The 13010-nt window shown below is 39.4% G+C and overlaps 1 protein-coding gene across 1 annotated transcript in view; it reads right to left on the minus strand.

The window, feature by feature from the left end:
- Positions 1-6814: 6814 nt before the first annotated feature.
- Positions 6815-13010, minus strand: part of LOC135470958 (uncharacterized) — a 39409-nt gene continuing 33213 nt past the window's right edge. The window contains exon 19 of the mRNA XM_064750006.1: positions 6815-12966. Within this exon, the coding sequence (XP_064606076.1) occupies positions 9251-12966 (3716 nt within the window). The 3' untranslated portion in view covers positions 6815-9250. The remainder of the gene's footprint in view (positions 12967-13010) is intronic.

A 13010-nucleotide genomic window follows, 5' to 3' on the forward strand; every position in this document is an offset into this window, starting at 1 on the left:
CAGTAGACAAACCTGGATTTACTGAATTTTTTTCTCTCATCTGCACAAATTTTTTTCAATTCTCATTTTATGAACAAAAACACTCGGCAATGAAAAAGACAGTTACTATTTGCACAGTTTACATTGCACTTCTTCTGATGATAAGTACTTATACCTTATGGTATAGGCCTACCATTTCCAATCATTTCCTTTCAGTTGAATAAAATTCTACGTTCAAAAAGAGATTGATCGTGATTATGAATTTGAACTTATTGATAAGATGTGCCTTTTATTGCCATGGCTTGACAACACAAATGCATTATACATTTACGAAGATTAATTAATTAACCTAATTAAGACAAAACATATATAGATTAGGAATCCTTTGGAAATCAAACTATATAGGTAGCATGTTGGACAGCTTTTTTTTTCACAAAGGGAGCATTCGAATAAAAACGAAAGCAGTGTTATGAAGAAGAAATGTGTGAATTCTGTAAAGTGCTTGGTTAAAGTGAAAGGTGGATTATATCTCAATCCTCAAAGCTCAGTAAATACAAAATAAGAGGGTTTACATCATGCCATCTTACAATTCGAGTACGTTTGGAACTGGCTTTGTGCACCTATTAAAACAGTTGAAAGGAAACACCGCCTGTCCTTGTCGGCATATATATATATATATATATATATATATATATATATATATATATATATATATATATATATATATATATATATATATATATATATATATGCCGACATGTATGTATACATGTATATATATCGCCATGCAGAGGAATGGCGACGTGACACAGTCTATGGGTGGATCAAGATGTGCTGGGAAAATATGTATGAAGGCTAGGCAAATATAGAAATTGACTGCGTTAAAAAAGGCGGTTAATTCTTATGTTCCTTTAAACTGTTGAAAGAAATGACTACATTGGTTAAAGTTAACATAAACGATAATACGAAGCGAACGTATGTGGTAAACCTATGTGTAGTATGTCACGGCACTAGTGAATAGGCTGTCTGGAAATAAATATTATACGTGTTATCATGAACTAGAAGGGATATTTGTTAGGTTATGGTATAACGTAACGTGTCGCAACTATAGCGAAATCATACTTGACACCTGGTTGAGAGCTCTGGTGGTCCTCTAGTTATCATAAACATTAACATGTTACGTGTAGTGAAAGTATAAGGCTGAACATTTGTTATATATGTATTTAATTGATTGGTGCATAACTGCATGCCCAAGAATTTTTCAGAAAGTTACATTTGTGGTGCAGTGATTTTCCCACTCTACACTATCTAATGCAAGAAAAAGATATTGTGACTGGAACAGGTTATCACTTTCGATTTCATGACCTATACATTGCTTCATTGCGTGTTTGGATCTTTGTAAGTCCGCATGAAAAGAAGAGTAAAACAGAACTCAAAAAGTAACTTTACTAGTGTGTTAACATACAGCTGACATTAACAGCTATAGTCGTTTCTTGAGGTGCACAGTTTCCTGCACTGTGCACAGTTTCTTGCACTGGGACCGATTCACCGCCTTACCATTAAAGGTCATTCATACATATATGTTCTTGGACCGTATTGGAGCCACACTAACAATTCAACAAAGGTAAGCACGCAAAGCATTTTGATCGAGTTGCAGCTTGCTTGCTTGGCTCGGGTGGGGCAGCTTACTTGCCTTCGGGAAGTCGTCTCAGTGAAGCAGTACTAGATAAAACAGCAGTGGAAATCCGCCCTGCAGCAAGGAGGCACATTGCATACACTCTAAGGGCTCCTTTGTTGTCGTATGATTGAAAAGTTGTACGACGTTAAACACCAAGCACTCATTCACTCCAAGTTTGTGAGATGCTCTGTTATTTTATTCCATGTATTACACGTGATTCAATCTGTGTGCCTCACCCCAGATAACATGTTAACCGCTGTGAAATGAGATTCAGGTATTTGGATTCGCAGGACAATATCTTGTCGACAAAGTGGTTCATGTTTGTTACACTTTCAGATAAATTTGTCTGTACCAAGAATACATTGTTAAGCTGTCTAATTTCCAATACGGATGCTTCTCAAGCAGTAGGCGATACTCCATTGTGGCTAGTGTTGTGGATGTGAACATCAACGATGTTATCCGGAGCAATAACTATAAGATTGTCCTCAAAGAAAATGTGCTGACTGGAAAATCTCCGAAGTCTACCATCAAAGGTTTAGTGGTAGCACTTTTAAACCCATGCTCTCTCGAGAACTGGTAATCATTCCGAATGGCACAAAGACCAGGGGTATTAGTGAATGCAGAATAAGCACTTTTTACATCCACTTTGTTCAGTGTTATGCATCCTTTTTCTTCAGAAGGTAAATTCATTCTAAACCCAACATAATCATTTTGTGAGGAAGGCTTCAATCTAAATATGCTTCCTGGTTCCAAGTTGACAGAGAGAGATAAAGGTTTGTTTCTGAAATATGGGTGATCCCCTTGTATTATCATGAGTAGGCTGTGCAATGACTTACCGGCGTCTTTTCCAAACGCCCTGAACACTACAGCAAAATCCCTTCCAAGGTCATGCAATACATATAAAGCATGCATGAAGGACGAAAGCAAGAAATGATAGATCTCTCCTTCTACATCGCGGATAATCATGTCAGAATGGTATAGGTCTTGACTGTATGCTATAGGATGCTGCCATTCCAATGCTTGGGAAAGTCTCTGGCACACTGGAAATAAACGTCGGCCATACTGAGAGAAGGTTTTAATTCATTACCACTTGATCCTTGAGTCAGCTTGCTTCCCTTATACTTGTAAAAGCTGTACTGGCTAGATATTATTTTGCCCTCTCTCTGGCCCATGGCCCTGATCATAGTCGGCAACAACAACAGCCTGGTTTATGTCGAATTGTAAGCTTCCTGAAAGTCCTGTGCCACTGTAAGCAGTTGAGTAAAGTTGTGGAAAGGAATCTGCTTCAGGAAATAATCTGCCGCAGGAGTGCCCGTGTAATATTCTATATATGGCTGTAAACTACAGCCAAATTACCTAAAACAAGATAAATACGTTCTGGATTTCCTCCATTTGTGAGTCAACTATTACAGCTAAATCTGGTAATACTAGTAACACACAGAAGTCATTAAATATTACAGATGAACTCTCCAGCCCATGTCAAATGATAGATGACATGCATCTGTTGCAACTGCTGTTAATACGAGAACCCTCCAGGGGCATGAATTCACCTGTACCCACTGTTATCAGCAAAAAGATCAAAATAAGTGCAGGCAAACCTGTGAGACAGGGCTTCTGCTGAGGTAAAAACGGTACAGATGCAGTGTATGAGTCATTTATACCTCCTGGTCATCGCAACTTCTTCCTCTGTTCATACAGCGTGAACTACACACGGCACAACCACCGTGACGATTCCTATACTGAAAACATTGACATCAAGGTTATAGCCTACAGCATATTTGTAGGCTCAAAGGGTCACTGGGGAGAGGATTTGGCCCACATCGGCTACAGGCAAGGAGACGTGACTGAGTGGATTAAGTATTTGTGAAAAGTGACCTTCCTTGAGAACCGTAATCTTTATTTAGAAAGTGCTGCCTTGTTATCAGTTTATCTGACGCGAGTTATTTCTATAACCCGAGGACGCAGTTGTTTCACCCGTTCTTACGTCACCCGAACCCAGATGAACATAGTGTACGATAGAGGCTATCTTATGTTTCCTCTGTCAAAATAACTCAGGTTTAATATATATATTATTGTACTGAACCTTTACAATCTTAGCCGTATATGCAGGTAATTAAAGGTCGGCAGTGCTTGTCAGGCAGTTTAGGTAGGATTACTTATGTCAGCTCTTTTTGCAGACCTCTTGTCATAGCATACAACTTGAGCTTCTATAAAAGAGGTTGTGGTCGAGTGGTTATGATGCTTGCCTTTCAATATATCGCTAGTGGGATGTTTAGACTGCCTCACTCTCACTTTGGGGCGTTGGTGCCAATGCGCGGTCGATGGCACTCATGTGGCCGTTTGCGCTGTCGAACGGACATTGAAGATCACATACCTTTCACCAATACAGTACTTTTAGTCACTTATTCTCTAATTTTTACTTCCTTCATTAAAAGAAAGAAAAAACAGTAAACAGGACATCCTTTAGAATTGTTCACTTTAACTGCCACTATAACGTGAGTTTACAGTCTAAATCTATTTCAGAGTATCACAAAAATGAAATATTTGTATACAAGATACTGTCGTGCAAAGACATTATTGACAAATGAACAATTTTCAATTGGGAATTCATATGGTTGTCCTTAAATCCTGAAACTATAATTTGTTAATCATTTTCATGGTTCTATTTGTCCTTGCTAACTGACATTTTGATCCAAGAGATATATTTTACATAAACTAAAAAATACTTTGAAGTAAAATAAACTTTCCATTGATACGCGTTTTAGCTTATAACTTGTCATTGATAGTTTATTTGTATAATTTTATTTATTCATTTTTATTTATTCTTTTATATAGATATATGTTGAGTTTGAACTCACAATCAGACCTAATTTTCTAGAATTGATTGTGTTATTTAAATCGTAGGCCAAAATGTTATTGGGGGATTAGCTAACTTATATGTACTATCCTACATCATAGCTATGTTAATGAATAGCAAATCTGGCTACCATGGGAATGTGTCATGGACGTGCAACATGGAAATATAAAAATGAGACATCGCTTCCAGTTTTTTTCGTAAAAGTAATGGAATGGGCATGATTTTCAACTGAAGAAATACCAATGTTAGAAAAGTGAAACTGTGTATTCTTATTGCAATTACATGTGTATTTTCTAAAAAGAGCAGGTCAGATGTCACAAAAATAAAAAATCAGGGTTGTCGACTGGACAGTCCGCCACTCACATGACCGTCACATCATTATTAGAACACAGTAGCAAAGCTAGTCGTAACCCTTATGTTTAATTATTTCATCAGTGTTTCACGGAATGAAGTCAAGTATTTTTCACTCATACAACAATAGTCCATTCCCTGAGCTGAGATAGACCTTTGACAAGTTACTGAACTTTCTAATGTGTGCCTTATGCTGAGATAGACCTTTGACAAGTTACTGAACTTTCCAATGTGTGCCTTATGCTGAGATAGATCATTGATAAGTTACTGAACTTTCCAATGTGTGCCTTATGCTGAGATAGATCATTGATAAGTTACTGAACTTTCTAATGTGTGCCTTATGCTGAGATAGACCTTTGACAAGTTACTGAACTTTCCAATGTGTGCCTTATGCTGAGATAGACCTTTGACAAGTTACTGAACTTTCTAATGTGTGCCTTATGCTGAGATAGACCTTTGACAAGTTACTGAACTTTCCAATGTGTGCCTTATGCTGAGATAGATCATTGATAAGTTACTGAACTTTCCAATGTGTGCCTTATGCTGAGATAGACCATTGATAAGTTACTGAACTTTCCAATGTGTGCCTTATGCTGAGATAGACCATTGATAAGTTACTGAACTTTCCAATGTGTGCCTTATGCTGAGATAGACCATTGACAAGTTACTGAACTTTCCAATGTGTGCCTTATGCTGAGATAGACCATTGATAAGTTACTGAACTTTCTAATGTGTGCCTTATGCTGAGATAGACCTTTGACAAGTTACTGAACTTTCCAATGTGTGCCTTATGCTGAGATAGACCATTGACAAGTTACTGAACTTTCCAATGTGTGCCTTATGCTGAGACAGACCATTGACAAGTTACTGAACTTTCCAATGTGTGCCTTATGCTGAGATAGACCTTTGACAAGTTACTGAACTTTCCAATGTGTGCCTTATGCTGAGATAGACCATTGATAAGTTACTGAACTTTCCAATGTGTGCCTTATGCTGAGATAGACCATTGATAAGTTACTGAACTTTCCAATGTGTGCCTTATGCTGAGATAAACCATTGATAAGTTACCGAACTTTCCAATGTGTGCCTTATGCTGAGATAGACCATTGATAAGTTACCGAACTTTCCAATGTGTGCCTTATGCTGAGATAGACCATTGATAAGTTACTGAACTTTCCAATGTGTGCCTTATGCTGAGATAGATCATTGATAAGTTACTGAACTTTCCATTGTGTGCCTTACAGATACGCCAACTATATACTGGTGGAAGATTAGCGATCTTCAACTAACGCTGTGCAAATAGGCCTACGAGCGTTGTCGACCGCTTCCTGCACCCACAAACTGTCAAATTCTCTGCCCAAGGCCTTTTTTGAACCCGCGCCCTGCGTATTCTAGTGATTGAAAGCTTAGAATCCTAACCACTTAATAACGCCAGCTCCTCTTTCTAAATTGAATTCTTGTTTGTAAATCCTTTAACAGGCAAGACATGGGAAACCACATTTTTCAGCATCTAGTGGCAGTCAGGAATACCATGGAGGATGCTTTCAATTAGATCCGAATGCGCCATTAACATCATTACTCTTTATACGTATACATAAATTAACCATAGGTAATTAATCATAGGTATATGGTTTATATGGCAAATTGAGAAATGACGGTACAGTACCTATAGTCTGTAAAAATAACCATGTTGTTCGATCTTTTAATATCACTCATTAGATCATGGGTGGTTATTATAGACCCACACGCCTCCATGCACGGTTAACTCGATGGTTACACAGCTTATCATTCCTGACAATTTCCGTGTTTTAGTTGGCCAGTAATGCTAATTTATAATCAACCACAGGTTTATAGCGAGTCAAATTATACACATTAACACTTTCACCATTCCCATTAAGTCACCACCAGGTTTGGCCAGTAATAAAATGACGATTTCACAAGATAAACAGAAACATCCGTTAACTTTGTATTTTGTGCTTTATTTACATCAGACTGCACATCAAATTTTGACAAGTTATCTAAACCACTCGAACACCCAGACAGTCTGGTCTATATAGGTTCTCTTTGATACCGCAAAATCATCAAATTTTACTTCAATTTTAAAGTGGAATAAAAGCAATTATTAAAAGAGTAATCTTAGAAGTCAGGTTCGGAAGTTCACAAAACATCGTTCACACTGAAGGATAACGTTACACATAAGTTTCAACTTGGATAGCTCGAACATTTGGATGAGAATAAAACAAACTGCTGTACTAAATAGAGTTCATAACTCAAAGTTACGGAACAAAGAAACTATAGAAAAGTGGTAGAAATTAAAATCCAAGAAGTACATTCGGCAAAAAAACATACAGATTGTTTTCGGCAATTCTGTAGAAGATAGTTAATTACCTTATTCGCCTCGGCCTTCTAGCATACATGCCATCCGTCAGTCATGATTTTGCTGTCTCGCTTCGCCATCGCTGGTCAACTTGATAGCAGCTTTAAAAACATCCCACTTTAGCTAACTTTAAAATGTACACTTGCGTAACATTGGAGAATTTACATCTCAAAAATATCAACATCAAATGTAGGAAATACATAAAAATACATATTCGAAAAGGAACATTTTTTACCGACATATGACTTTTAGCGTTGTATCTAGGAGAGGTTCGGTTGACATTCATCTTTGCATCTTTTTTTGACCAAATACATGAACGAGTTTTCTGGAAGAACACTACATGTTTATCAATGACCCACGAATCATGATTTGCATATTCTGTTTGGAAAAGGCTGGAACTGCCTACTTGGATGAACACTGGCCAACATACAAAAAAAAAACCTGATTCAAACGTAACCAATTACTCTGACTGTCGTACTGGACAAAGTCTGGTGGATAATTTGCGACATTACAAAACACTATACAAAATCACATTACGTATAACTAAATTCAAATAATGTCAGCAACCCAAAAAGCAACAGTTTAACAAAATAGTAGTAAATTTCCGAATACAAAGGTAATCTATTCCGTATAAACACTTTTGAAATACAAATTAAAACTCAACATAAGAAAACTCCAACAAAATAACATCACCAAAATACAAATACGGATGTATGGAATAACATAAAAAGTAATGAATATGTAATAAAAATGTACGAATATTTAATTTGTCATATATTTTTTGTTATTTTTCATGGAAAGACTGAAAAATACAAACAACTTTCTGAGTTGTATACTGACAACAATATTCCCGATGTCAAACATATCCAATAAATGGTTTTTACTTGTCTTTGCCTGACCTTGATGGAATATTATGGTTTAGTCCACAACATCTAATCTCAAAATATACCTGATACATCATTTTGCTGTAGCAACTGTCTACAAAATGAAACTTGCAATAGGCAGCCCATGCATTTGCTGCATACATGACGATAGAAAATGGTGTATTTAACAAATGACTTCCAGTTTTACAAAGTGAAGTTGTACAAATTTAGCAGCAGGATATAGTTCCACGATATGTCACTGCCGTTTGCAGCGTGTATATAATCTCCTCTGTTTAAGACATACTTCCCAAGAGTAAGGCAGTACAATGACGACTACTGTACCTGACATGCCTGAGTGACAGGTAATCAGTTGAAAACAGGATATCATGAGATCAGTGATATGCCACCAGGGATCTAGCCAGTCGCAAGGGTAAGATCAAGTCTTCCAAGCTGTTACAAACATTCGCTAAGGTAACACGCTAACACTATAAGACGCCCAAAATACATACGTAAGTTAATGCCGTAGTACGAGTATTCATAGGTTAAGGTGCATGGTTACACAATTGAGCGGATTACAAAGGTATACGGAATGATAAAATACTGTGTTCCAGCTAAGATTGATTCAGATTATTTCTAATGCAAAACCTACAAAACCACAAAACAATTTAACTGGCAACAAACAACCAGACAACATGTAATAACATTACAAATGTTTATCACTTTAATAATTTCAACCAAACAACATAACTGCAGTATGCTGAGAAGTATCCATCATTTATAAGTCTTAAGACAAACAACGCATAGACATAGTCCAGTAAAGAGCTGACACCTTCCTACACTGTATTCTCGACAACAAACAGCCTTGCGTGCTTTTTTACACGCACACATCTTATATCCGCATTTGCGCTTTTCAGTGTCCTAGATAGCGGAATAAATGGAGTTGATTTCATGAATTTGACCAAATGGAGTAGATGCAAATATATATAGCAACAAAATCAACACTAATCTGCACAGAAGTAGACATTACTTGGCACGAAAAAGAGGTGCGAAAAAGTGGAAATAAAGATCGACTGGGAAGGGGGCACCTAGTAAGCCACAAAGGCAGAACATTCAAAGCTTTCAAAATCCTAACAATCTATAAAGAATCAAACGCCACCAGGATTTCTAATAATTTTTTGCTGTTTATATTGTCCGAAATTTTTAACAGGCTGTTGAACTTTTCCTTGCTGTATTCCTTTAATTCCTTTTATTATCGGTACTTTGAGTGGAACCTTTTGATTTATTTGATACTGAGGGTTTGCTTTTAAAACTGGAACTTTTTTAGGTAATGCTTTAAGGTTCATTTGGTTAAACTTAATAGCATTTTGTTGTCGTTGTTGTTGAAGTCTGAGTTGTGCAATTGCCTGAGGTGTCAGCTGAACAGGCTTTCCACTACCAACGGCCATTCCCATCCCATGACGAACCGGTACCTTTCCAGGTAATACGCGTCCTTGCACAGGCTTGTGCAAAGGTGGCTTGGGCGGAACAGACGGATCTTCACTGTGTCCAAACACCGCTCCTATGATTAGTTCCACCAAGTCAATGTTTTCTTCGTGCTGGTGATCGTCATCTCTTGGCAGAACTCTCCCTTGAACGTACCTTGATGGACCTTTCGGTGGATGCTGAGCGTCAGCGCCACCACCCATAGAAAAAATGCGCTTAACAGCATTCACAGCTTTGCCAATTATTCCAGGTTCCTCTTTTTTGACTGGTTTAGCATATTTTGATTTCTTCGGGGTTGGACAGCTACCCTTTTTGGTACATTGCTTAAATTCTTCACTATCGGGAATACCATCACCGTCATCGTCATCATCAAGGTGATCTGGGATTCCGTCATTGTCGTCATCTTCGTCAAGGTAGTCTGGGATGCCATCGCCATCCGTGTCCACTTCCTTGTCAGGAATATCATCGCCATCAGCATTATCATCTTTATGATCTGGTATGCCATCTCCATCGGCGTCTTCTTCCTCGTCTGGAATACCATCTCCGTCCGCATCCGTGTCCAAGTGGTCAGGAATTCCATCACCGTCAGTATCAGGAAGGTTATCTGGAATACCGTCACCGTCCGCATCAGGATCCATGTAGTCTGGAATTCCATCACCATCCGTATCCTCATCTTCATCCTTTATGCCGTCACCGTCGTCATCATCATCTAAGTAGTCCGGAATACCATCATTATCGTCATCATCATCAAGGTAATCCGGAATTCCGTCTCCATCCGTGTCTTTTTCCATAAAGTCCGGAATTCCATTTCCGTTCGCATCTGAATCCAAGTGATCCGGAATACCGTCGCCGTCGTCATCATCATCCTGATAGTCTGGAATGCCGTCGCCATCTGTGTCTACTTCAAGATGGTCAGGAATACCATCGTTGTCATCGTCATCATCCAGATAATCAGGAATACCATCTCCGTCACTGTCCTCTTCCTTGTCGGGTATACCATCGCCATCGTCGTCGTCATCAAGGTGGTCTGGAATACCATCACCATCATCATCATCGTCTAAATAGTCTGGGATGCCGTCACCGTCTGTGTCCTTTTCCATGTTGTCCGGAATTCCATCACCATCTGCGTCATTGTCAATATTGTCTGGTATGCCATCGCCATCGTCATCATCATCTAAATGATCAGGTATACCGTCTCCGTCTGTGTCTCTCTGTTTACTGTCTGGAATACCGTCATTGTCCCAGTCATCATCAAGGTGATCAGGAATTCCGTCACCGTCACTGTCCTCTTTGTCGTCTGGGATACCATCACCATCATCGTCGTCATCAAGCTCATCGGGAATACCGTCATTGTCATCATCGTCATCTAGGTAATCCGGGATTCCATCACCGTCCGTGTCCTTCTCGAGGTAATCTGGTATACCGTCACCATCGTCGTCATCGTCTTCAGAATCCGGAATGCCGTCGTTGTCATCGTCATCATCCAAATAGTCAGGAATTCCATCTCCATCAGTATCAAGCTCTTGTGCATCTGGTATACCATCACCATCATCGTCATCATCCAAATAATCAGGTATTCCATCGTTATCATCGTCATCATCTAAGTGATCAGGAATTCCATCGCCATCTGTGTCAATTTGCTGGTCATCAGGTATACCATCGTTATCCCAGTCATGATCTTGACTATCAGGAATGCCATCACCGTCACTGTCCTCTTGATCATCAGGAATACCATCGCCATCATCGTCATCATCAAGCTCGTCTGGAATACCGTCATTATCATCATCATCATCCAGGTAATCTGGAATTCCATCTCCATCTGTATCTTTTTCCAAATAATCCGGAATTCCGTTCCCATTGTCATCATCGTCTTCATCATCTGGTATTCCGTCATTGTCGTCATCGTCGTCAAGATAATCTGGGATGCCATCTCCATCTGTGTCTATTTCCTGATAATCGGGTATTCCATCTCCATCAGCGTCTTCATCTAAGTGGTCTGGGATTCCATCATTATCATCGTCATCGTCCAAATGATCTGGTATTCCATCTCCATCAGAGTCAATCTGCTGGTCGTCGGGGATTCCATCATTGTTCCAATCGTTGTCTTTGCTGTCCGGAATGCCATCACCGTCACTGTCCTCTTGATCATCAGGAATACCATCGCCATCATCGTCATCATCAAGCTCGTCTGGAATACCGTCATTATCATCATCATCATCCAGGTAATCTGGAATTCCATCTCCATCTGTATCTTTTTCCAAATAATCCGGAATTCCGTTGCCGTTGTCATCATCGTCCTGGTCGTCTGGAATTCCGTCATTATCATCATCGTCGTCAAGATAATCTGGTATGCCATCTCCGTCAGTGTCTATTTCCTGATAATCGGGTATTCCATCTCCATCAGCGTCTTCATCCAAGTGGTCTGGGATTCCATCATTATCATCGTCATCGTCTAGGTAATCTGGGATGCCATCGCCGTCCGTATCTTTTTGCTTGTAATCCGGTATACCGTCGCCATTTGCATCACCTTCCTGATCGTCCGGAATACCATCACCATCGTCGTCCTTATCAAGACGATCAGGAATACCGTCATTATCATCATCGTCATCGAGGTAGTCAGGTATTCCGTCCCCATCGGTATCGATTTGCTTGTAATCCGGGATTCCATCGCCATTGTCATCCTCATCGAGGTGGTCGGGTATGCCATCGTTATCATCATCGTCATCAAGATAATCAGGAATTCCGTCACCATCTGAATCTTTTTCTTGTGAATCTGGGATACCATCACCATCAGCATCATCATCAAGGTGATCCGGAATACCATCATTGTCGTCGTCATCGTCTAAATAGTCAGGTACTCCGTCACCGTCTGTGTCAATCTGTTGATAATCTGGTATACCGTCTCCATCGGCGTCTCCGTCAAGGTGATCTGGAATACCGTCACCATCAGCATCAGCTTCTTGATCATCAGGAATTCCATCTCCATCATCGTCATCATCCAGATGATCAGGGATACCGTCATTGTCATCGTCATCATCCAGGTAGTCTGGAATTCCATCTCCATCAGTGTCAATTTCCTGGTAATCAGGAATTCCATCTCCGTCATCGTCATCATCTAAATGATCTGGAATTCCATCATTATCATCATCATCATCCAGGTAGTCTGGAACGCCGTCACCATCTGTATCTAAAGTTTTATCAATAGGGCGAATAGGTTTCTTTGGGACTGCCCCTCTGGGTTTCGGCTGAGAGGCTGTCTTTTTCGTTGCTTGTTGGGCCGCATCTACCCCGAAGGACATTAGTCTACGCCGACAGGCTGTGCATACTTCCTGTAAAAGACAAAACAAATTTTTAAAAAAATGTGGGGAATACAGCAAACCTTATAAAACATGTAATATTCGGTACGTTGCTAGTAACTGTTCA

This window comes from Liolophura sinensis, chromosome 7 (genome assembly GCF_032854445.1).
Source record: "Liolophura sinensis isolate JHLJ2023 chromosome 7, CUHK_Ljap_v2, whole genome shotgun sequence".
NCBI lineage: Eukaryota > Metazoa > Mollusca > Polyplacophora > Chitonida > Chitonidae > Liolophura > Liolophura sinensis.